The sequence below is a fragment of the Bombina bombina genome, chromosome 4 (assembly GCF_027579735.1).
Source record: "Bombina bombina isolate aBomBom1 chromosome 4, aBomBom1.pri, whole genome shotgun sequence".
Lineage (NCBI taxonomy): Eukaryota > Metazoa > Chordata > Amphibia > Anura > Bombinatoridae > Bombina > Bombina bombina.
The window spans coordinates 762,481,955-762,508,154 of record NC_069502.1 but is presented as its reverse complement, the minus strand read 5'-3'; the positions used below and the strand labels follow the sequence as shown (position 1 = coordinate 762,508,154).

At 40.0% G+C, this 26,200-nt stretch overlaps 1 protein-coding gene across 1 annotated transcript in view; it reads left to right on the top strand.

The window, feature by feature from the left end:
• B3GALNT2 (beta-1,3-N-acetylgalactosaminyltransferase 2) overlaps positions 1-26,200 on the top strand; it is a 453,609-nt gene that overhangs the window by 298,109 nt on the left and 129,300 nt on the right. The window contains exon 4 of the mRNA XM_053711078.1: positions 20,695-20,885. Coding sequence (XP_053567053.1) covers positions 20,695-20,885 — 191 coding nt within the window. The remainder of the gene's footprint in view (positions 1-20,694; positions 20,886-26,200) is intronic.

Genomic DNA, 26,200 nt, shown 5'->3' with positions numbered 1-26,200 from the left:
ACGTTTTAAGCAATTATATCCTGTGCCGTTTGACAGATTAGAATTTTGGGACAAAATCCCTAGAGTTGATGGGGCTATTTCTACCCTTGCTAAACGTACTACTATTCCTACGTCAGATGGTACTTCATTTAAGGATCCTTTAGATAGGAAAATTGAATCCTTTCTAAGAAAAGCTTATCTGTGTTCAGGTAATCTTCTTAGACCTGCTATATCATTGGCTGATGTTGCTGCAGCTTCAACTTTTTTTTTGGAAACTTTAGCGCAACAAGTAACAGATCATGATTCTCATAATATTATTATTCTTCTTCAGCATGCTAATAATTTTATCTGTGATGCCATTTTTGATATTATTAGAGTTGATGTCAGGTTTATGTCTCTAGCTATTTTAGCTAGAAGAGCTTTATGGCTTAAGACTTGGAATGCTGATATGGCTTCTAAATCAACTCTACTTTCCATTTCTTTCCAGGGTAACAAATTATTTGGTTCTCAGTTGGATTCTATTATCTCAACTGTTACTGGTGGGAAAGGAACTTTTTTACCACAGGATAAAAAATCTAAGGGTAAAAACAGGGCTAATAATCGTTTTCGTTCCTTTCGTTTCAACAAAGAACAAAAGCCTGATCCTTCATCCTCAGGAGCAGTTTCAGTTTGGAAACCATCTCCAGTCTGGAATAAATCCAAGCCTGCTAGAAAGGCAAAGCCTGCTTCTAAGTCCACATGAAGGTGCGGCCCTCATTCCAGCTCAGCTGGTAGGGGGCAGGTTACGTTTTTTCAAAGAAATTTGGTTCAATTCTGGATTCAGAATATTGTTTCAGAAGGGTACAGAATTGGTTTCAAGATGAGACCTCCTGCAAAGAGATTTTTTCTTTCCCGTGTCCCAGTAAATCCAGTGAAAGCTCAAGCATTTCTGAATTGTGTTTCAGATCTAGAGTTGGCTGGAGTAATTATGCCAGTTCCAGTTCCGGAACAGGGGATGGGGTTTTATTCAAATCTCTTCATTGTACCAAAGAAGGAGAATTCCTTCAGACCAGTTCTGGATCTAAAAATATTGAATCGTTATGTAAGGATACCTACGTTCAAAATGGTAACTTTAAGGACTATCTTGCCTTTTGTTCAGCAAGGGCATTATATATCCACGATAGATTTACAGGATGCATATCTGCATATTCCGATTCATCCAGATCATTATCAGTTCCTGGGATTCTCTTTTCTGGACAAGCATTACCAGTTTGTGGCTCTGCCGTTTGGCCTAGCTACAGCTCCAAGAATTTTTACAAAGGTTCTCGGTGCCCTTCTGTCTGTAATCAGAGAACAGGGTATTGTGGTATTTCCTTATTTGGACGATATCTTGGTACTTGCTCAGTCTATACATTTAGCAGAATCTCATACGAATCGACTTGTGTTGTTTCTTCAAGATCATGGTTGGAGGATCAATTTACCAAAAAGTTCATTGATTCCTCAGACAAGGGTGACCTTTCTGGGTTTCCAGATAGATTCAGTGTCCATGACTCTGTCTTTAACAGACAAGAGACGTCTAAAATTGATTTCAGCTTGTCGAAACCTTCAGTCACAATCATTCCCTTCGGTAGCCTTATGCATGGAAATTCTAGGTCTTATGACTGCTGCATCGGACGCGATCCCCTTTGCTCGTTTTCACATGCGACCTCTACAGCTCTGTATGCTGAATCAATGGTGCAAGGATTACACAAAGATATCTCAAATAATATCTTTAAAACCAATTGTACGACACTCTCTAACGTGGTGGACAGATCACCATCGTTTAATTCAGGGGGCTTCTTTTGTGCTTCCGACCTGGACTGTAATTTCAACAGATGCAAGTCTCACGGGTTGGGGAGCTGTGTGGGGATCTCTGACGGCACAAGGAGTTTGGGAATCTCAGGAGGTGAGATTACCGATCAATATTTTGGAACTCCGTGCAATTTTCAGAGCTCTTCAGTCTTGGCCTCTTCTGAAGAGAGAATCGTTCATTTGTTTTCAGACAGACAATGTCACAACTGTGGCATACATCAATCATCAAGGAGGGACTCACAGTCCTCTGGCTATGAAAGAAGTATCTCGAATTCTGGTTTGGGCGGAATCCAGCTCCTGTCTAATCTCTGCGGTTCATATCCCAGGTATAGACAATTGGGAAGCGGATTATCTCAGTCGCCAAATGTTGCATCCGGGCGAATGGTCTCTTCACCCAGAGGTATTTCTTCAGATTGTTCAAATGTGGGAACTTCCAGAAATAGATCTGATGGCGTCTCATCTAAACAAGAAACTTCCCAGGTATCTGTCCAGATCCCGGGATCCTTAGGCGGAGGCAGTGGATGCATTATCACTTCCTTGGAAGTATCATCCTGCCTATATCTTTCCGCCTCTAGTTCTTCTTCCAAGAGTAATCTCCAAGATTCTGAAGGAATGCTCGTTTGCTCTGCTGGTAGCTCCGGCATGGCCTCACAGGTTTTGGTATGCGGATCTGGTCCGGATGGCCTCTTGCCAACCGTGGACTCTTCCGTTAAGACCAGACCTTCTGTCGCAAGGTCCTTTTTTCCATCAGGATCTGAAATCCTTAAATTTAAAGGTATGGAGATTGAACGCTTGATTCTTGGTCAAAGAGGTTTCTCTGACTCTGTGATTAATACTATGTTACAGGCACGTAAATCTGTATCTAGAGAGATATATTATAGAGTCTGGAAGACTTATATTTCTTGGTGTTTTTCTCATCATTTTTCTTGGCATTCTTTTAGAATTCCGAGAATTTTACAGTTTCTTCAGGATGGTTTAGATAAGGGCTTGTCCGCAAGTTCCTTGAAAGGTCAAATCTCTGCTCTTTCTGTTCTTTTTCACAGAAAGATTGCTATTCTTCCGGATATTCATTGTTTTGTACAAGCTTTGGTTCGTATAAAACCTGTCATTAAGTCAATTTCTCCTCCTTGGAGTTTGAATTTGGTTCTGGGGGCTCTTCAAGCTCCTCCGTTTGAACCTATGCATTCATTGGACATTAAATTACTTTCTTGGAAAGTTTTGTTCCTTTTGGCAATCTCTTCTGCCAGAAGAGTTTCTGAATTATCTGCTCTTTCTTGTGAGTCTCCTTTTCTGATTTTTCATCAGGATAAGGCGGTGTTGCGAACTTCTTTTGATTTTTTTACCTAAAGTTGTGAATTCCAACAACATTAGTAGAGAAATTGTGGTTCCTTCATTATGTCCTAATCCTAAGAATTCTAAGGAGAAATCGTTGCATTCTTTGGATGTTGTTAGAGCTTTGAAATATTATGTTGAAGCTACTAAGTCTTTCCGTAAGACTTCTAGTCTATTTGTTATCTTTTCCGGTTCTAGAAAAGGCCAGAAAGCTTCTGCCATTTCTTTGGCATCTTGGTTGAAATCTTTAATTCATCTTGCCTATGTTGAGTCGGGTAAAACTCCGCCTCAAAGGATTACAGCTCATTCTACTAGGTCAGTTTCTACTTCCTGGGCGTTTAGGAATGAAGCTTCGATTGATCAGATTTGTAAAGCAGCAACTTGGTCCTCTTTGCATACTTTTACTAAATTCTACCATTTTGATGTATTTTCTTCTTCTGAAGCAGTTTTTGGTAGAAAAGTACTTCAGGCAGCGGTTTCAGTTTGAATCTTCTGCTTATGTTTTTCATTAAACTTTATTTTGGGTGTGGATTATTTTCAGCAGGAATTGGCTGTCTTTATTTTATCCCTCCCTCTCTAGTGACTCTTGTGTGGAAAGATCCACATCTTGGGTAATCATTATCCCATACGTCACTAGCTCATGGACTCTTGCTAATTACATGAAAGAAAACATAATTTATGTAAGAACTTACCTGATAAATTCATTTCTTTCATATTAGCAAGAGTCCATGAGGCCCGCCCTTTTTTTGTGGTGGTTATGATTTTTGTATAAAGCACAATTATTCCAATTCCTTATTTTATATGCTTTTGCACTTTTTTATCACCCCACTTCTTGGCTATTCATTAAACTGAATTGTGGGTGTGGTGAGGGGTGTATTTATAGGCATTTTGAGGTTTGGGAAACTTTGCCCCTCCTGGTAGGAATGTATATCCCATACGTCACTAGCTCATGGACTCTTGCTAATATGAAAGAAATGAATTTATCAGGTAAGTTCTTACATAAATTATGTTTTTTATGTCTATGGAGCGTGAAGGAAAACCTGCCGCACTAATAGTGGCTTGCGGGTAGAATCTAAGCCTTTGAGGGCTTGTATTAAGGGGCCTCTTCAACATGTAGTTCCAGTCTATGCCATCGAATGCCTTCTCCGCATCTAGAGATAGGAGCAGAGAAGGCGTCCCTGTCTTCAAGTATTCCGTCAAGTCTACCGTTCTTCGAATGTTATCGGGGGCTTCCCTACCTTTAATAAAGCCCACTTGATCAGGGTGGATCAATTGGGGGAGTATTACCTGGAGTCGGTTTGCTAAGATCTTTGTCAGGATTTTAATATCTTGATTTATCAAAGAGATAGGCCTATAGCTCTGGCACAACATAGGATCCTTCCCTGGTTTGGGAATGACTATTATTTTGGCTCTAAGGATATCCCTAGGGATGTCAGCTCCCTGCATTATGTCATTGCAAAATTTCTGTAAATGTGGTATCAAGGATGTCTTAAACAATTTATAGTATTCGCTAGATAGACCATCGGGACACGGAGCTTTACCTGATCTTAAGTCTTTGATTACCATGAGAATTTCTTGTGTAGAAATCTCAGCGTTTAGGGCCTCTCTCTCTGTCAAAAGTAGTTGCGTCTGGGTATTGTTACTAACTTTTCGCCCGTCATGCAACATTTTGTAGTAGCTAGCAAAAGTGTTAGAGATATCTTGTGGATTTGATGTCTGGGTGCCATCCTGTGCATATAGTCTGGGAATGGAGTATAATTTCGTTCTGTTTCGTAGTTTATTGGCTAAGTATCTGTCTGGTTTATTTGAATATAAGAAATAATTAGCTTTAAGTTTTTGAATAGCTCTCAGAGCTGAGTCATTCAGAATGTTTGCCAGTAGTTTTCTCTTAGTTTGGAGAGTTCTAAATATTGTGTTAGATTGTGTACATTTGTATTGATCCTCTAGGATCATAATGTCCCGGTGGAGTTGGTCAATATTCTTGTTTGCTAATTTGAATATCTTGGATTTTAATTTTATCAGTAGTCCCCTGATGAAAGGTTTATGCGCAGCCCATGAGTTAAAAGGGTTAACTGTAGTGTTTTTATTGAAGAGCCAATATTCCTCCATGAGATCCCCTACAGCCTTATAGATATGTGATTTTTTTTAAGATGGATGGGTCAAATGTCCATGATTTTTATTGTTGGAGGTTGAGTATGCCCGTCATTGTCAATTGGACTATTGAGTGATCTGACCAGATACATGAGTGGATATTGGAATTAACAATATTCGGGATCAAAATTTGACTTATCCAGATGTAATCCAATCTTGTATAAGTGTTATGGGCATGTGAGTAATATGTATGTTCTGTTGTTGTGCCATATAATGTTTCCCATGTGTCAAGTAGGTTATGTTCAGAAAGGGACCCTCTTATTGATTTTACTATTGAGTTGCTTGTGAGTGGGTTTAATGTCTTCTCTAACTGCCGGGGTGGTAATATTGATGTTTAAGTCCCCTGCAAGTATTATTCTAGTATGAGACCATTGTGTCAGCTGATGAGAAATAGATTGGAAGGAGGAGTGTTGACCTTCATTTGGCGCATATATATTACACAAGGTGACCTTTGTGTCCTGTATGCGTCCCCTAACAATGAGAAATCTCCCCTCAGGATCTCTTAGAATTCCTCTGTCTCAAATTGTAAGGAGGAGTGTATGAGTATCGAGACTCCTCTCTTTTTCTGGTCTGTGGTGGAGTGAAAGTGGGTAGGAAATTGTCTGTGCAAAAATCTCTGGATCAGGTTGTGCGTGAAATTTGTCTCCTGGAGGAATATTATTTTCTCTTTCAGTTTAGTGTATTGGTTGAGTGCTATCTTTCGTTTAACAACCGTGTTAAGGCCTCTCACATTATGCAAGAGGATGATTAGGTCATGTGACATGGGATCTAAAGGTGGTTTGGTATATTATTCTGTCAGGTGAGAAGGGAAGTGCAAAAAGTTGTGTCTCTTGGGACCTATAGTCTGCCTGGAAATCTGCAATAAACCATTTGACCACAATATTCAAAAAAATATAGAAACCTAAGAAACCAAAAAAACAAACCAAAAAACCTAAGAGTAAAACAATAAAAAAACATGTTCAGAACCTGAACTTTAGACATGTCTGAAAAAATATATAACCATAATTAATTGTGCAGTATAACATCTAACAAACATTTGGTATAAGAACAAAGGATAACCAATATATAATGTAAGCTATCGGTAGAAACAAATTTATAAGTAGTAAAGCCTCACTTTCCCTTTTTTTCTTTAAAAAAATAAATAAAAAAAAATAGCCTAACATGTCTGGAGGCCTATGTACTTCTGTAGTGTCCAGGGTGCCTCCCACATAACATAAGTCATTGGTGTACAGCTACATTCAATAACCTGATGTAATTGTTAGGGTCTTAAGTTCTGGGAAATTACCCCGTTGCACTGGCCCAAATGGAAAGTGCTTCAGTCAATCATCTTTCATGGTAGATGAAAGCCTCCCATTCAGAGGCAAAGCTGAAAGGAGAAATAAAGTTCAGTTAACCATACTCATCTAATCAACTAGCTGTGGATTACGAGTTTCTAAAAAAACAATATGTTCACGCTTGCCACAAACATATAATCACTGAAGTGGCTGCTCCAGTGATGCAAACATATGGCAAGCTGTACACTGAATGAGATTCTCACACATTCCTACTAAAAGGTTTAACCTAAAATTATTAACTAATTATATTTCTCCTACATTGGTGTGTCCGGTCCACGGCTTCATCCTTACTTGTGGGATATTCTCTTCCCCTACAGGAAATGGCAAAGAGAGCACACAGCAAGAGCTGTCCATATAGCCCCCCCTCTGGCTCCGCCCCCCAGTCATTCTCTTTGCCGCTCTGAACAAGTAGCATCTCCACGGGGATGGTAAAGAGTATGTGGTGTTAGTTGTAGTTTTTATTTCTTCTATCAAGAGTTTGTTATTTTAAAATAGTGCCGGTTTGTACTATTTACTCTACAACAGAAAGTGATGAAGAGTTCTGTTAAAAGAGGAGTATGATTTTAGCACCAGTAACTAAAATCCATTGCTGTTCCCACGCAGGACTGTTGAAACCAGAGAACTTCAGTTGGGGGGAACAGTTTGCAGACTTTTCTGCTCCAGGTATGACTAGTCTCTTTTCTAACAAGACATAGTAATGCTAGAAGACTGTCAGTTTTCCCTTATGGGATCGGTAAGCCGTTTTCTTAGACTCATAACAGAATGAAGGCTTATAAATGGGCTCTATGCTGGTTGACACTATTGTGGGCTACATCGATTGATTTATATCATATTTATATAACATTTGGAGTGTTTTGTGACTTTGAAACACTTTTGGGAACGTTTTTATTACGCCTGGCAGTTGTTTAGACGCCTAATCTAGTCAGGAAGGCCCCTTCACTCTGGTATGCAGAGGGAGGAGGCCTCATTTTCGCGCCTCAGTTGCACAGTTACTTCTAGAGGCAGTGCATGCAGCTTCATGTGAGAGGGTCCTGTGGCTAAAAAAACAGACTCAGGAAGGCTTATTTCTGTGGTGAATAACCCCCAAGGAAGGTAAAAGCCGCAGCAAGTCTGTGGCAGGGACTGTATTTAAACCGGTAAATTGAACTATTAGCTCCGGTTTGAGGGGTTAGAGACTTGAAATTTGGTGTGCAATACTTTCAAAGCATTAAGACACTGGGGTGTAAATTTTGTAAAGATCGGATATTTCCTTCATAGTTTTTCAAACATTCAGAAATAAAGTGTGCTCTTTTTATTATTTAAAGAGACAGTAACGGTTTTGTTTAAAAACGTTTTTATTGCATTAATAGCCTGCCAAAATCTGTCTAACATGTCTGTACCTTCAGATAGCATATGTTCTGTGTGTATGGAGGCCACGGTGGTTCCCCCTTTAAATGTATGTTCAAATTGTGCCATGGCGTCCAAACAAAGTAAGGACAGTACTGTCACATTTAATAAGGTTGCCCAAGATGATTCTTCAAATGAAGGTAGTGGGGATAGCTCATCATCCTCTCCTTCTGTGTCAACACCAGTTTTGCCCGCGCAGGCGATACCTAGTACATCTAGCGCGCCAATGCTTGTTACTATGCAGCAATTAACTGCAGTAATGGATAATTCTATAGCAAATCTTTTATCCAAACTGCCAGCATTTCCCAGAAAGCGTGATTGCTCAGTTTTAAATACAGAGGATGAGCAAGTGGGCGCTGACGATAATTTATCTGTTATACCCTCACATCAGTCTGAATTGGCAGTGAGGGAGGGTCTGTCTGAGGGAGAAATTTCTGATTCAGGAAAAGTTTCTCAGCAGGCAGAACCTGATATCGTGGCATTTAAATTTAAGTTAGAACATCTCCGCGCCCTGCTTAAGGAGGTGCTAACTACTCTTGATGATTGTGACTCTTTGGTGATTCCAGAGAAGTTGTGCAAAATGGACAAATTCTTAGAGATCCCTGTTCACGCTGATGCCTTTCCGATACCCAAGAGGGTGGCGGACATAGTGACTAAGGAGTGGGAAAAGCCAGGTATACCTTTTGTTCCACCTCCTATATTTAAGAAAATGTTCCCCATTGTCGACCCCAGAAGGGACGCATGGCAAACGGTCCCTAAGGTTGAGGGGGCAGTTTCAACGTTGGCCAAGCGCACAACTATTCCTATTGAGGACAGTTGCGCTTTCAAAGGTCCTATGGATAAAAAATTGGAAGGATTGCTTAAAAAGATATTTGTTCAGCAAGGTTTCCTCCTCCAACCAATTTCGTGCATTATTCCTGTCACCACTGCGGCGTCTTTTTGGTTCGAGGAACTAGAAAATTCGCTCCAAAAGGAGACGCCATATGATGAAGTCATGGACAGAATTCACGCACTAAAGTTGGCTAATTCCTTTATTTCGGATGCCGCTTTTCAATTGGCTAAATTAGCGGCGAAAAATTCAGGTTTTGCAATAGTGGCGCGCAGAGCGCTTTTGCTAAAATCTTGGTCGGCAGATGTGTCGTCCAAAACAAAATTGCTTAATATTCCTTTCAAAGGTAAGACCCTTTTCGGGCCAGAATTGAAGGAGTTTATTTCGGACATCACTGGGGGAAAGGGCCATGCCCTCCCACAGGATAGGCCTTTCAAGGCTAAGAACAAATCTAATTTTCGTTCCTTTTGCAATTTCAGGAACGGACCGTCTCCTAACTCTGCAGCCTCTAGACAAGAGGGTAACACTTCCCAGCCTAAACCAGCATGGAAACCAATGCAAGGCTGGAACAAGGGTAAACAGGCCAAGAAGCCTGCGGCTGCTACCAAGACAGCATGAAGGGGTAGCCCCTGATCCGGGACCGATCTCTTGGGCAAGAGATGTTCCGGATCCCTGGGCACTAGAAATAGTCTCTCAGGGGTATCTTCTAGAATTCAAGGAACTTCCTCCAAGGGGAAGGTTACACATGTCTCGCTTATCTTCAGACCAGATAAAGAGACAGGCATTCTTACATTGCGTAGGAGACCTATTAAAGATGGGAGTGATACACCCAGTTCCAACAGCGGAACAAGGTCTGGGTTTTTACTCAAACCTGTTTGTAGTTCCCAAAAAAGAGGGAACTTTCAGGCCAATTCTGGATTTAAAAATTCTAAACAAATTCCTCAGAGTTCCATCATTCAAAATGGAAACCATTCGGACGATTTTACCAACAATCCAGTAGGGTCAATATATGACTACCGTGGACTTAAAGGATGCGTACCTGCATATCCCTATCCACAAAGATCATCATCAGTTCCTAAGGTTCGCCTTTCTGGACAAACATTACCAGTTCGTGGCTCTTCCATTCGGTTTAGCCACTGCTCCCAGAATTTTCACAAAGGTGCTAGGGTCCCTTCTAGCGGTTCTAAGACCGAGGGGCATTGCTGTAGCACCTTACCTAGACGACATTCTAATCCAAGCGTCGTCCCTTTCCAAAACAAGGGCTCATACAGACATTGTGTTAGCCTTTCTCAGGTCTCACGGGTGGAAGGTGAACGTAGAAAAGAGTTCCCTGTCCCCGTCCACAAGGGTTCCTTTTCTGGGAACAATAATAGATTCTGTAGAAATGAAGATTTTTCTGACAGAGGTCAGAAAATTAAAGCTTCTAAACGCTTGTCAAGTTCTTCAATCTATTCCTCAGCCTTCCATAGCTCAGTGCATGGAGGTAATAGGATTAATGGTTGCAGCAATGGACGTGGTTCCTTTTGCTCGAATTCATCTAAGACCATTACAACTGTGCATGTTCAAACAGTGGAATGGGGATTATGCAGACTTGTCTCCCCAGATTCAAGTAGACCAGGTAACCAGAGACTCACTCCGCTGGTGGTTGACTCAGGATCACCTGTCTCAGGGAATGAGTTTCCGCAGACCAGAGTGGGTCATCGTCACGACCGACGCCAGTCTCTTAGGCTGGGGTGCGATCTGGGACTCCCAGAAAGCTCAGGGTCTATGGTCTCGGGAAGAGTCTCTCCTCCCGATAAACATTTTGGAACTGAGAGCGATATTCAATGCGCTCCTGGCCTGGCCTCACCTAGCGAAGGCCAGATTCATAAGATTTCAGTCGGACAACATGACGACTGTAGCGTACATCAATCATCAGGGGGGAACAAAGAGTTCCTTGGCGATGAGAGAGGTATCCAAGATCATCAAATGGGCGGAGGATCTCTCCTGCCACCTATCTGCAATCCACATCCCAGGAGTAGACAACTGGGAGGCGGATTATTTGAGTCGTCAGACTTTCCATCCGGGGGAGTGGGAACTCCACCCGGAGGTCTTTGCCCAGTTAACTCAACTATGGGGCACTCCAGATATGGATCTGATGGCGTCTCGTCAGAACTTCAAGGTTTCTCGATACGGGTCCAGATCCAGGGATCCCAGGGCGACACTAGTGGATGCATTAGTGGCGCCTTGGTCGTTCAATCTAGCTTATGTGTTTCCACCGTTCCCTCTCCTTCCCAGGCTTGTAGCCAGGATCAAACAGGAGAAGGCCTTGGTGATTCTAATAGCTCCTGCATGGCCACGCAGGACCTGGTATGCAGACCTGGTGAATATGTCATCGGCTCCACCATGGAAGCTACCTTTGAGACAGGATCTTCTAGTACAAGGTCCATTCGAACATCCAAATCTAGTCTCTCTGCAACTGACTGCTTGGAAATTGAACGCTTGATTCTATCTAAGCGTGGGTTTTCAGATTCAGTTATAGATACTCTGGTTCAAGCCAGAAAACCTGTAACTAGGAAAATTTACCATAAGATATGGCAAAAATATATCCGTTGGTGTGAATCCAAGGGATTCTCTTGGAGTAAAATTAAAATTCCTAGGATTCTTTCCTTTCTCCAAGAGGGTTTGGATAAAGGTTTGTCAGCTAGTTCTTTAAAAGGACAGATATCTGCTCTGTCTGTTTTGTTACACAAACGTCTGGCAGCCGTGCCAGATGTACAGGCGTTTGTACAGGCGTTAGTTAGAATCAAGCTTGTCTACAGACCTATGACTCCTCCTTGGAGTCTAAATTTAGTTCTTTCAGTTCTTCAGGGGGTTCCGTTTGAACCCATGCATTCCATAGATATTAAGTTACTATCTTGGAAAGTTCTGTTTTTGGTTGCTATTTCTTCTGCTAGAAGAGTTTCTGAATTGTCTGCTTTGCAGTGTACTTCTCCCTATCTGGTATTCCATACAGATAAGGTAGTTTTACGTACCAAGCCTGGTTTTCTTCCAAAGGGGGTTTCCAACAGGACTATTAACCAGGAAATAGTTGTTCCTTCTCTGTGTCCGAATCCAGTGTCGAAGAAGGAACGTTTGTTACACAACCTAGATGTGGTCCGTGCTTTAAAATTCTATTTAGAAGCAACAAAGGATTTCAGACAGACATCATCCTTGTTTGTCGTTTATTCTGGTAAGAGGAGAGGGCAGAAAGCTACTGCTACCTCTCTTTCTTTTTGGCTGAAAAGCATCATCCGATTGGCTTATGAGACTGCCGGACGGCAGCCTCCTGAACGAATTACAGCTCTCTCTACTAGAGCTGTGGCTTCCACATGGGCCTTCAAGAACGAGGCTTCTGTTGATCAGATCTGTAAGGCAGCGACTTGGTCTTCTCTGCATACTTTTGCCAAATTTTACAAATTCGATACTTATGCTTCTTCGGAGGCTGTTTTTGGGAGAAAGGTTTTGCAAGCCGTGGTGCCTTCCGTTTAGGTAACCTGACTTGTTCCCTCCCTTCATCCGTGTCCTAAAGCTTTGGTATTGGTTCCCACAAGTAAGGATGAAGCCGTGGACCGGACACACCAATGTAGGAGAAAACAGAATTTATGTTTACCTGATAAATTTCTTTCTCCTACGATGTGTCCGGTCCACGGCCCGCCCTGGCTTTTAGTCAGGTTTAAAATTTTTATTTCTGTACACTACAGTCACCACAGCACCCTATAGTTTCTCCTTTTTCTCCTAACCATCGGTCGAATGACAGGGGGGGCGGAGCCAGAGGGGGGGCTATATGGACAGCTCTTGCTGTGTGCTCTCTTTGCCATTTCCTGTAGGGGAAGAGAATATCCCACAAGTAAGGATGAAGCCGTGGACCGGACACACCGTAGGAGAAAGACATTTATCAGGTAAACATAAATTCTGTTTTCCCTTTGGTTATTCCAAACCCTTGTTTGCCTAACTACCTTGGTTAGCTAACTACTTTACTTAAACAGACAATCTTACTTGGTTAGAATACGTGCAGCAACCCCAGATAAGCGAACACCTGGGACAATACCACATGCCCCAGTCATACCAGGATGACTCAGAAATAAAATACTTGCAGGCAAATAAGAGCAGCTGAAAAAGATATCAAACCCTAATCATCAGACTGCAAAAACATCCACTAAACAATGGGCACATCACAGGCTATCCAAAAGCCGCCAGTCCTTCTCAACATCTTAAACAAGGAGGATCACAGAACCTCAAAGAGGCTCACCGAACCTCAAATGACCCGAGGATGTACAACAGATCTCAGATCCTGCTCTACACCGAACCAGCCCAGGCGACAATCAGGTCTGAAAAACAGGGGAACAGAAAGGACCCCACTCACCAACCCCCAGGGAAGGACGTAATGGGGAGAACTCGGCCACCCCAACCAAACTTGAGAGCCCAAAGAGCTCCTTCAAAAGAGATGAACATAGCAAAATGCAGTTGATCACTATGAAGACCCAGCATAATTTGGCCAGTCCGTAGGCCATAATCTAAGGTCCCTGGAAAAATGGATTGCCCCGAACCAGCCATAGGATTATAAGTTTCCGGACATCCAGATAGATCCAAAACAAAATCTAAAGGTCCGAGCCCCAGAATTGAACAGCCCAGGGAACACAACTACCCCATCTGCAGAAGCAGACCTCACAGGGGAATAACCAGACTACCCCAGAGAACGGGACAAGACTCACTCGTAGATCCCATCCCAAAAGGAAAAGAACACCCCTTGCAGAAGTCCAACACTCCAAAAAGGAGCTAGGGCACAACAGTGACACGCCAAGACTCTAAAGACCAAGGAAGAACATAGAGGACAAGTCACCCGAAGAGTGAGTAGAAAAAAAGTCTAGTCTCTATATTGCCTCAGAGTATGGAACTAGAGGACCACACCCAAGGAAAAAGAATGCAGAGCATCCAAACCTCATTAGAAAAAAACCATAAGCGAAGCTTAGGGAAGTAGACAACACAGCCCAACGTCCCTTATAGGGAAAACGACAAACTCCCTAGAGTGGGAATAGCCACATGGCCCTCCTTAAAGAGTATAATCATCAGATGACTATTTCTCCAAGCACAAGGCTACCTTGCTACCCCCATAAGGTGGCCAATGGCTAAGGAGAACGGACAAAGTCTAGAAGCCGACCTCAAAAGGATCAGGTCCAGAAAAAGGACAATTCCAAGGAGCCTCCTACAAACTTCCAACCCACGCGGGGAAGGAAACACTCAAAATCCCGACAAAATAACGGAACAAAAGAGTGTGTCGCAGTGGAACTTCACCAAGTCCCAGTCGACCAGCTAGAAAGGCTAACAAGGACTGAACCAATCCCCCATGCCTCGTGTACCCTCAGGTCCTCTCAAAATTCTTAGCTGAACATTTTACAAATGAGGAACTTGGCGCCCTAACCGGACCAGCCAGGCACAATAGGCGCCACTTGTCTAAAACAGGCCACAAGAACAGAAGGATCCGAACCCAATCAGGACCAGCCTGAAACTGAAAAGGGCCGATACTGTCAAGGCCATAAATAGTCAACCCCAGAGATGGGGAATAAACAGCAGACAAACATAGGACTAACATGTCCTCTCACCAAACAACTTCCGTAGAAGTAAACTGAGCGATCAAAAAAATAAAATCGTATCCAGAAACATTCACGAAGGAAAAGCATAAATATCCAGAAACATTCACGAAGGAAAAGCATAAATATGAGCACAAAATAAAAATCATCCTCACCGGATTAAAATAAAAGATAAGGCAACCCGTAGGTTATCGCCCAAGAAGAACAGACACACCCGCAGGACCGGGATCCTATTCTTCCAACTCAGAACTGGAAAGGATACTCATAAACAAGGCTATAAGAACATTACTTCATCCTCCTATACCTAAGCCTGACAGTCTTTCGAAGATGAAGACTGAGAATCCCCATATCTATTAGGTATGGGATCCTCCAACAATGCCAAAACATGCCTCAGTAGGACACTAATGCGCGCCAGTCTATAACGGAAGGCACAGCATACCTTCGCCGGAGGGAACAAGCCACCTTCCAGAGAAGGATAAGCAAAATCTGGGTTACCTGCATGCGTAGTAAGTGTTTGTGGATTGGGAACGCGCCACTCTGGGAACCGGACCCCCAGAGGCGAACGGCTCAGCGGCACCTTGATTCCCCGATCTCGAGGAATTGAGCGCTCTAAAACGGCATTTGGAACATACCTGCGGGGCATGTATTACCCGGGCCAATTCATATTCTTCACCAGAAACAGAATCTGACGCAGAGACGTCTGTCTCCACAGTATCAGAATCCTCCATTACAGGGATACAGAATACAAAGAAAGTAGACCAAATAAAAAAATGTAAACAGCACCTGACACCCACAACGGCTGGGGCACTCACCACCTCCTATAAACCAGACACCGGCGGACCAGAATTCTTCTGTCGCCACAAGGTCAGGAATGCGGAAATGGAGATCCAAAAACGTGACTACTCCCGGTCACCAGGTACACAGTGCAGTCCAGAAAAAGCGCGCTCAATCATAAGGGCCGCGTTACTTCCAAAGGCAGTTATGTTCCACAAGCCATGAGCCTAAGTAATACTACACATACGCAAGTCGAATCACATAACAAACATGATTACCCCCCCATTCAATAACCCCCTCAGGAGATATTAACCCTTGATTCCAAGATACGAAAGGAGCCTCACTGAGACCCTGATTATAGTTAATCCCGCAAGGTGAGAGCCTCTCGGGAAAACATTGGTAGTACTATACAATCATAACAAAAGTAAAATGAAACAATCTTACCGGAATCTACACCGTGGAACAGGAACACGGCCTTTCAAGTGTGACAGATAGTAGCCTTACCTCTGCTATGGACTTGAGAGAAGAAAGCTGGCAGCGAAACTCGACAATGCTTACTGCATGTGGAGCTGTTAATATGAGTCGGGATGGGTTCGCAGAAAGACTCTCCCTGCATCTCCGGACTCTAACTTTCGTCCATGCTCTCACTGAGAGGCTGACAGGATTACTTAAAGGGACAGTCTACTCCAAAAATGTTATGGTTTAAAAAGATAGATAATCCCTTTATTACCCATTCCCAAGTTTTGCATAACCAACACTGTTATATTAATACACATATTACCTCTGTGATTATGTTGTATCTAAGCCTCTGTAGACTGCCCCCTTATATCAGTGCATTTGACAGACATGCAGTTTAGCCAATCAATGCAGACTCCTAAATGACTCCACGAGAGTGAGCACAATGTTATCTATATGACACACATGAATTAGTACTTTCCAACTGTGAAAAACTTTCAAAATTCTCTGAGGTGGTTTTCAACAGTTTTAGAAATCAGTTTGAGCCTACCAGCTTTTCAAAAATACCACCAAGGGAACAAAGCAAATTTACTGATAAAAGTAAATTGGAAAGTTGTTTAAAATTGCATGCCCTTGCTGAACCATGAAAACAAAATTTATACTTACCTGATAAATTTCTTTCTCTTGTGGTGTATCCAGTCCACGGGTTCATCCATTACTTGTGGGATAATCTCCTTCCCAACAGGAAGTTGCAAGAGGACACCCACAGCAGAGCTGTCTATATAGCTCCTCCCCTAACTGCCACCCCCAGTCATTCGACCGAAGACAAGCAAGAAAAAAGGAGAAACTATAGGGTGCAGTGGTGACTGTAGTTTAAAAATTAAAAACACCTGCCTTAAAGTGACAGGGCGGGCCGTGGACTGGATACACCACAAGAGAGAGAAATTTATCAGGTAAGCATAAATTTTGTTTTCTCTTGTAAGGTGTATCCAGTCCACGGGTTCATCCATTACTTGTGGGATACCGATACCAAAGCTTTAGGACACGGATGAAGGGAAGGACAAGGCAGGAACTTAAATGGAAGGCACCACTGCCTGCAAGACCTTTCTCCCAAAAATAGCCTCCGAGGAAGCAAAAGTATCAAATTTGTAGAATTTAGAAAAAGTATGAAGCGAAGACCAAGTTGCCACCTTACAAATCTGTTCAACAGAGGCCTCATTTTTAAAAGCCCATGTGGAAGCTACCGCTCTAGTGGAATGAGCTGTAATTCTTTCAGGAGGCAGTCTCATAAGCTAAACGGATTATGCTTCTCAGCCAAAAAGAAAGAGAAGATGCCAAAGCCTTTTGGCCTCTCCTCTGTCCAGAGTAGACAACAAACAATGCAGATGTTTGACGAAAATCCTTAGTAGCTTGTAAATAAAACTTTAAAGCACGAACCACATCAAGATTGTGTAATAGACGTTCCTTCTTTGAAGAAGGATTAGGACACAGTGATGGAACAACAATCTCCTGATTGATATTCTTATTAGATACCACCTTAGGAAGAAACCCAGGTTTGGTACGCAAAACTACCTTATCTGCATGGAAGATCAGATAAGGGGAATCACACTGTAAGGCAGATAACTCTGAAACTCTTTGAGCCGAAGAGATAGCTACCAAAAACAGAACTTTCCAAGATAAAAGCTTGATATCTATGGAATGCAGAAGTTCAAACGGAACCCCTTGAAGAACTTTAAGAACTAAATTTAAACTCCATGGCGGAGCAACAGGTTTAAACACAGGCTTGATTCTAACTAAAGCCTGACAAAACGCCTGAACGTCTGGAACATCTGCCAGACGCTTGTGCAGAAGAATAGACAGAGCAGAAATCTGTCCCTTTAAGGAACTAGCTGACAATCCCTTCTCCAATCCTTCTTGGAGAAAGGATAATATCCTAGGAATCCTGACTTTACTCCATGAGTAACCCTTGGATTCACACCAATGAAGATATCTACACCATATCTTATGATAGATTTTCCTGGTGACAGGCTATCGAGCCTGAATTAAGGTATCAATGACCGAATCGGAGAAACCACGTTTTGATAAAATCAAGCGTTCAATCTCCAAGAAGTCAGCCGCAGAGAAATTAGTCTTCTTCTAATTTCTGCCTGAGAGTAAAACTAACAAACTCTTGATTGAAGGTAAAACTACACTAAGTCACCACATATCTCTTGATACTTCCTTTCTTGTCGAGAGTTGCAAGAGAATGACTGGGGGTGGCAGTTAGGGGAGGAGCTATATAGACAGCTCTGCTGTGGGTGTCCTCTTGCAACTTCCTGTTGGGAACGAGAATATCCCACAAGTAATGGATGAACCCGTGGACTGAATACACCTTACAAGAGAAAGTTTAATTTTGTCTAGACTGTCCCTTTAAAACTCCAGTCCCATAACGAAGAGTACTACCCTCCATAAGAGACTACTTCGAATCTTCCTCCTGTGATGAAAGGCAAAGAATGGCTGGAGGATGAGGGAAGTGGGAGATGGCTGGGGTGTCTTTGCCTCCTCCTGGTGGCCAGATTCTGAATTCCCAAAAGTAATAAATGTAGCTGTGGACTCTTTCCATTTATGAAGAAAAGGGGATTCTTTTGCCCTGATGTCAACATATACTTTCCACTAGACTTAATAATTTATAGTCCCTTATTATTATATTTCTTATAAAACAGATGTACACTAATTTTATACTACTCTTTATTTGGTATTTGCTTTATAAGCACTTTCTATTCCTGCATATCTTCATTTCACTTGACCTTTTAGGGATCCTGAGGGGGTACCTTTGGCTTAGCAAGCTTATACTGCCCAGCGCAGGAAATATAAATCTTTGTTTAAAATAACATGAACCTAGCGCTGTCAAGCTGTGAAAAACTGTTGCAATGCACTAAAAGAAGAGGCGGCCTTCAAGGGCTTAGAAATTAGCATATGAGCCTACCTAGGTTTAGGTTTCAACAAAGAATACAAGCTAATTTGATGATAAAAGTAAATTGGAAAGTTGTTTAAAATCGCCCGATCTGAATCATGAAAGTTTAATTTTGACTTGACAGTCTCTTTAAGGAATGGTTATCTTCTTCAGGCTTTGTACTTTGTTCTTACAATTACACTTTTTGAACCTGTAGATCTTAACAAAACTACAAATGCTTTTATGTAAACCGCATTTGGGAATGTGTTAAAGGGATACTCAAGTCAAAATTAAACTTTAATTATTCAGCTAAAACATGCAATTTTAAACCACTTTCCAATTTACTTCCATTAAAAAAAGTACACAGTCTTTTTATATTTAAACTTTTTGAGTCACCAGCTCCTACTGAGCATGTGCAAGAATAAGGGTGTATGCATTTGTGATTGGCTGATGGTTGTCACATGGTACGTGTATGCATTTGTGATTGGCTGATGGCTGTCACATGGTACAGGGGGAGTGGAAATAGACATAACTTTTAAAATTGTCAGAAAAAAAAATCTTCTATTCATTTGAAGTTCAGACTAAGTGCTATTGCATTGTCTTGTTATCTTGCATTTGTTGATTATGCAAATCTACTGTGTTGACTGGTCCTTTAAGTTATAACAGGAGAAAGCATATACATCATTTAGAGACATTTCCACCTAAATATCCTCACACATACTATCATTCTTATGTTCAAGGCTATTTATACTCTTTGAAAAGTCTGAGATACTCATTCCCATGATACTGTGAACATTGATAATTGATGTTGCACGTGTGGTAAAGTTAAAAGTTTAAAGGCCCTTTATAAAGGTTTGCTTTGCCAAGCTACGGACCACTTTCCTATTGGGTATTCCCCAGCTTTGGCCAGTAGACCTACTACTTGACAGCGGACCTTTATCCCTCTACAGAATAAGACTTGGGGATTTTTATATATGTTGCAGAAAAGGAACTTTAACCATTTTATTGCAGAACCTTTACATGCCAATGTGCTTAAAGGGACACTCAGGTTAAATTAAATTTTCATGATTCAGATACAGCATGTAATTTTAAACAACTTTCCAATTTACTTCCATTAAAAAAAATGTGCACAGTCTTTTATATTTACAATTTTTGAGTCACCAGATCCTACTGAGCATGTGCAAGAATTCACAGGCTATACGTATATGCATTTGTGATTGGCTGATTGCTATCACATGGTACAAGGGGAGTGGAAATATACATAACTTTGAAATTTGTTATAAAAAAATCTACTACTCATTTGAAGTTCAGACTAAGTGCTATTGCATTGTCTTGTTATCTTGCATTTGTTGATTATGCAAATCTAATGTGTTGACTGGTCCTTTAAGCTGATTTTCAATTTGTCCACCTAATACATATGTTGCGTTTTTTCAGCAGACTCGGTAGTTTTAAAAAATACCTTTAGTTTGTAGAAATAACTGCAAATGAATCATAAATACAGGAAGAAAATGTATAGAATGCAGAAAAAAGTAATTTTCGTTATTTTGTTTTTGCTATTTAACGTATCCAGTTTCTTTAAAAGATGTGTTCTACATAAAAATGTCATTAGCCACCTGCAGCAAATCAGTTTCGGCTACTCATACCAAGAACTTTATATAAATGATTCAATAGCGCTACCTGAGTTCCAAGTCAGTCTGCAAGTTTTGGCTATTTCTGTATGAGCTCTAATAATTGCCTATTATATTAAAGAAAAATCTTTACTGCTTAGGGTGTTTTGAACCTTTGAGTTCCAGCACAGAAATTAGATCTTGTCTCTCATCTCCGGTTGCTGGTCTATCAGCAGTTTTATATTTCACAAGAAGACATAAGAATAGTGACATACAATTATAAACGTTTTTACATAGTTTTATAGAAACAGCAAGTATAACAATGATGCAACAATACGTTTGCAAAAAGTGTATAAGATCTGTGAGAGAGAATGACTGTGTAAAATTTGTTTAACTACACATTTGTTTATATTTAAAGGAACATTATACTCTGAAATTCTAAATATAAGCTTTGTTTTTCTTTTCTATTTTTCAGTTCTTAACCAGGAAATTGAATCATTCAGCATACATGAAGATATTGCTATACTCACAGAGCACAGGGTGGTTAATGTGAATTTCCGTGTTCTTTACCCTGTGATAATCACCCGGCTTGGCGTTTTTCAGCATTACAATGTTGCTGGTTTCCAAAGGAATATAACTGTGAAACTTTTCCAAGCAGAACACGAGGTATAACAAATGCTATTCACACAAATACCTAGTTCCTTCTATGTGAATAAAAAGCTCAATCCTCAAAAATCTAAAGGATCTCCTAACCGATAGATACATTTGCATACAATGTCACCAAGAGAGGTTGGCGCTAACAAAAGCGATTTAATGCCCACTGTTGAATCGTTATATCATATAAATAATGTTTATACAAAAACCAAATGGTAAATGAATATAAGAATGTTTAAAAAAAAGGATGATTTATTAGGCAAATAAACTTTTAAAAAACGGATGCATCCATTCACATTTCATAAATACATATCTCTTAGTTTGCAATGTAAGTTCATAAAATCATATAATACACATACTAAATAGTTTCTTGCAAATCAACACATTTCTTGCAAAACAATTATTATTTCCTTGCAAATTAAAAGTATAAAGTCTGTTAAAATGTCTCTCCTTGATAATGGCAATTCCTCCTTGTGGAAAAAAAGAGGATTCTTTTTATCTTAGCAGTGTATCGATGTTTCTTTTTTTACTCACTGTGTATCCACAAAAGGTCCGTTGATGTTACGTCATATGGTTTTTATCACGTGACTGATTTGAACTGGCCAGAAATCCTTCCGTTTTTTTCGATTCCACCACTGACGGTTAGTGTATATAAATTTGAATCCCTCTTTAGGGGTATTGTGGATTTTTAGAACAAACTAGCATTTTTGCAGCTCAAGAATATCTGTGCAGCATTACTGACCTTGCTAGTAGCAAGTGACTGGGAATTATACTTATGAAGACCTCATAGTAAATACTTGAGATATAAAGTACCCAGAGGTTCGGTATACCTGCCAGATTCTTAGCTAACATTAGTATTTGTCCTTTGGGTGATAGTTTCAGTTTGAATTGTATGTATTGAACACACAGAGATTAATCCTTCAGCAGCTTCTACGTGTTTCAGCCCTTGGGCCTTTATCAAGATATCTTTATCTTATCTTATCTTTATCTTGATAAAGGCCCAAGGGCTGAAACGCGTAGAAGCTGGATTTCTGACCAGTTAAAATCAGTCACGTGATAAAAAACATATGATGTAACATAAACAGACCTTTTGTGGATACACAGTGAGTAAAAGAAGGAACATTGATATACTATATAGACTGCTAAGATAAAAAGAATCCTCTTTTTTGTATCAATTCCACAAGGAGGAATTGCCATTATCAAGGAGAGACATTTTAACAGACTTTATACTTTTAATTTGCAAGGAAATAATAATTGTTTTGCAAGAAATGTGTTGATTTGCAAGAAACTATTTAGTATGTGTATTATATGATTTTATGCACTTACATTGCAAACTAAGAGATATGTATTTATGAAATGTGAATGGATGCATCCGGTTTTTAAAAGTTGATTTGTATAATAAATCATAATTTATTTAAACATTCTTGTATTCATTTACCATTACCATTTGGGTTTTGTATAAACATTATTTATATGATATAACGATTCAACAGTGGGCATTAAGTAGCTTTTGTTAGCGCCAACCTCTCTTGGTGACATTATAACAAACTCTATTGCTTCATGTTAGTTGTGTAATGATTCTGTTGCACATCAAGTTATATACGGAATAATGTGCCACCACACACCAAGTTACAAATGTCTTTGTACACCCCCCCCCAAAAAAAAAACCCCACATGGTAACTTCTTACATTATATAAAATATACATAATTGAATTAAAGCCTGAAAGCTGCACTTATTAATATCATTCTAATTGTACTTCAGTCTTATTACAGTGCAGGCTTTATATTACTAATGTGACAAAACATACTAATATCCAAAATCAAATCCCTATCAAATGCTAAAAAAACATTACTTGTGCCTTCATTATTTATCTTGCCTCACTCTAGTAGTACTGACCAACATGGACTTGCCCTTTAAGAAGGAGTCCAGCAGTTCTATTTACTTTAATTTTTCATGTTAAACTATTACTACTGTGGTATTATTTTGGCACCTTTTTTCTTTAATTTTATTTTTGACTTTGGTGACATCACTGTCTGACATCATCTTGGGTTGCATGTATACTGAATGACACTGGCATCAAAGTACAGAGAAAGGAGTGTGTTTTCTTCCATATCCTTATCTTTAACATATTACCATATTCTTTAACTGTTTCTGTATGTTGCCTTCTGTTTAATTTTTTTTTCTTTATTATGAACTTTTTTTAAATGTTGTTGTTTTGCTATTGTATAATCCTTATTATTGATCTTGTATATCAATATACTGCATTTAAAGGGACAGGAAACCCACATTTTTTCTTTCATGATTTAGAAAGAGAATGCAATTTTAAACATCTTTCTAATTTACTTCTATTATCTCATTTGTTTTATTCTCTTGATATTCTTTGCTGAAAAGCATATCTAGATATGCGTAGTAGCTGCTGATTGGTTGCTGCACATAGAAGCCTTATGTGATTGGCTCACCCATGTACATTGCTTTTTCTTCAACTAAGGATATCTAAAAAATTAAGCACAATAAATAATAGAAGTAAATTATAATGTTGTTTAAATTTGTATTCTCTATCTGAATCATGAAAGAAAGATTTTGGGTTTAGTGGCCCTTTAATGTGTTTCTATGTTATGGTTCTGGGCTTTCAGAGTACCTTGATATTTTTGAATATTTGTACCAAATATAAGGATACGTATTTCTTTTTTTAAGGTCTTAAATGGAACTATTGTTTTAAAAAACGAGCATTGCAGAATTTGAAAAATGTTCAGAGAAGGGCCACAAAACTAATAAGGGGAATGGAGGATTTAGACTGAGGAGAGTTTCAGTTTAACTAAACTGGGTCTTTTTATTCAACAAAACAAAAGCTCTTGAGGTGATATAACTTTTTACAAATATATTCCAGGCACATATATAGAGTTGGCGGAAGTGCTGTTAAATCTTTCACAGTAAGAGCAATCAAATTGTGGAACATCTTGCTTAGGAGGTAGTGACTGCCAATACCTGGCTTAGATATATTTCTGGCTACAAAACAGAATTCAGGAATATGATTGTTTGTGCTAAATGGGCTGGCATTTTTCATTGTTTTAATGTAAGTTCAAAATTAAAAATAGAACGTGAACCACCATATGCCACCACTGATAATAGTGAATACTTATATTGTGGAACAGCACGAGTCCATATGAAATCTATTCTTCTCCTGCAATTTCAAAGATGTCCTCAAAGAGAAAAGAGAACAAATCTCCAAATCTCATAGTGTAACACTGTATGGAAGATATCAAACGATTAAAGTAATTTGTATACTCACATCTTCCAGAGCTATAATCCATCTCTGAGATATAGGAGTGTTTCAATTAATCCATAGGCAAGATGCAGGATCAGGTGTTTACAATATTTATTAAAATATAATAAAATACATGAATTCAAAAGATTTAAAGGTCACTCATCGAAAAGCACATACAATTAGAGGAACAGTTCATTTTCGGACATATGGCAACTAGTCCAAATTAACACACTGTCCAAAATCTTTTTTTAATGCTGGATATAAATCCTCTCCCCTCTCTGTGGCCAACATTCAAGTTCTCAAAGTCAAACAAATTTTGCAATGAGAAATGCATCTCTTTATGCCACACCAATTTATCCCCCAGGATCAACCAATTGTCAAGGGAATTTTAAACCTTTAAGAGATCCTTTTGGGATAGTTAAGAGTCAACAGGAAGATTTTTTTATTTCTTAATATGCTACCATAGATATAATTGCTTCATCCATCAATTATAGAGGTTTTTCAGTTGGCTTTCATTTTTGGAAGTATATTCAGTTCCACCTTCACTGTGGGATTTTCAGCTTGCATTTATTATTATTCCTTTACTATAGATGGCATTTATTATTCTTCCTTTTCTATGAGTCTATAGATGTCCATAACATGTGGGATGTATTTCCTGCCACTAGGAGGAGGTCAAGAACTCTCACAAACTTTTATCCCTCCCACCTCCTCTCCCCACTCAGTTTGTTCTTGGCTTCCAAGGAGAGAGATTGAGAGAGGTGCTCAGACCTGATATGAGACCCAGTACCCCTTTTCCATCTTTGCTTAGGGAAGAGTTCAGGATAATTTCTACAATATTTTAAGTGAAGCAGGGTAAATAAATACCTCATTTATGGCATTTTAGTACCCTCACGGGTAAATCTCTCTGCCATAATTGCCCTCAGCGCGTCACTGGGACCCATCCCTTTGCCTCCACCTGAGGGATTTCAGGGGTTGCAAGTATCCTCTGCAGTATATTTACTTGCACTTTATAGGCTCTCTGCTGGATCACCATTCTGTAAAGGGAGAATGGCCTCAGCAAGCTGGTAAGATACAGTGGAGAAGGGTGCTTCAGTCCAGGTAAGTGACTCAGATACTAAACACAGCCCAAGAACTATCCCTAGCATTCTCCAATTATAGGTACTACATAGTTGTGGGTTTACATCCTTTACACATAGCGATTTACCTATGTGTTTAACACCAGAATTTTGGGAATGGAATTCAGACTCAAAATCCCTCTTAATTCATTCCCATAATACCTCTTAGCGGCTCACTATGTTTTGTCTTTAGTTTCCTTTTTTTCCCCTCTCAAAAAAGAAAGGCATCACTATCTCTTTAAGAAAATTGCTAACTGCATAAGCTCATTGTGGATGTGGTTGGGGTAGCAGACAGAGGGGGAATCAAAGGTGAACATTTTATTAAATTAATCAGTGTTTTTTTGTGTTTTTACTCACCGGCTTTGGCCTGCATATCATTCTGGAGTTAATCTCCGTTCCTCTCTTTGGTATCCTTTTCTCTCTCCCTCACCGGTTTTGTGACAGGCTTATTTTTGCAAAAGGACAGTCTGCAGTGCTATCTGGGCACAGTTTTATCACTTTCTTCACCCAGGAGGTGAGCGAGTACCCTCATAGGAGCTGCTGAGGAGGTGGGTGGGTGAAATTAAAATTTCTGAGGATAAACCATTTGAGTTTTTATCTGACTTGCCGGGGTTCTGAGGTTTACATATAGGCTGTTTGTTGTATTTTGGGTAAATACACTTGGTAGTTTACATTTTTTGAATATATAGATAATTCTATACTAGTTGTAAAAAGCTAATTCTGCCTTTTTTTAAGAGAGGTGAGAAAAGCTAGTATGGGCAAAGTGTTTGCCGATCTGTAGTCATAGCACTCTAGATCAGATGGAATAATGGTCCTTGATCCATTAGTGATGTAGGTGGGAGGTCCACCAACACGTGGAAGCTGTCTTTAAATAATGGTTACCTTGAAAAACTTGACCTTGACAATACTCCAAAACACAAGTGCTTTAAAGCTCTTGACAGTGTGT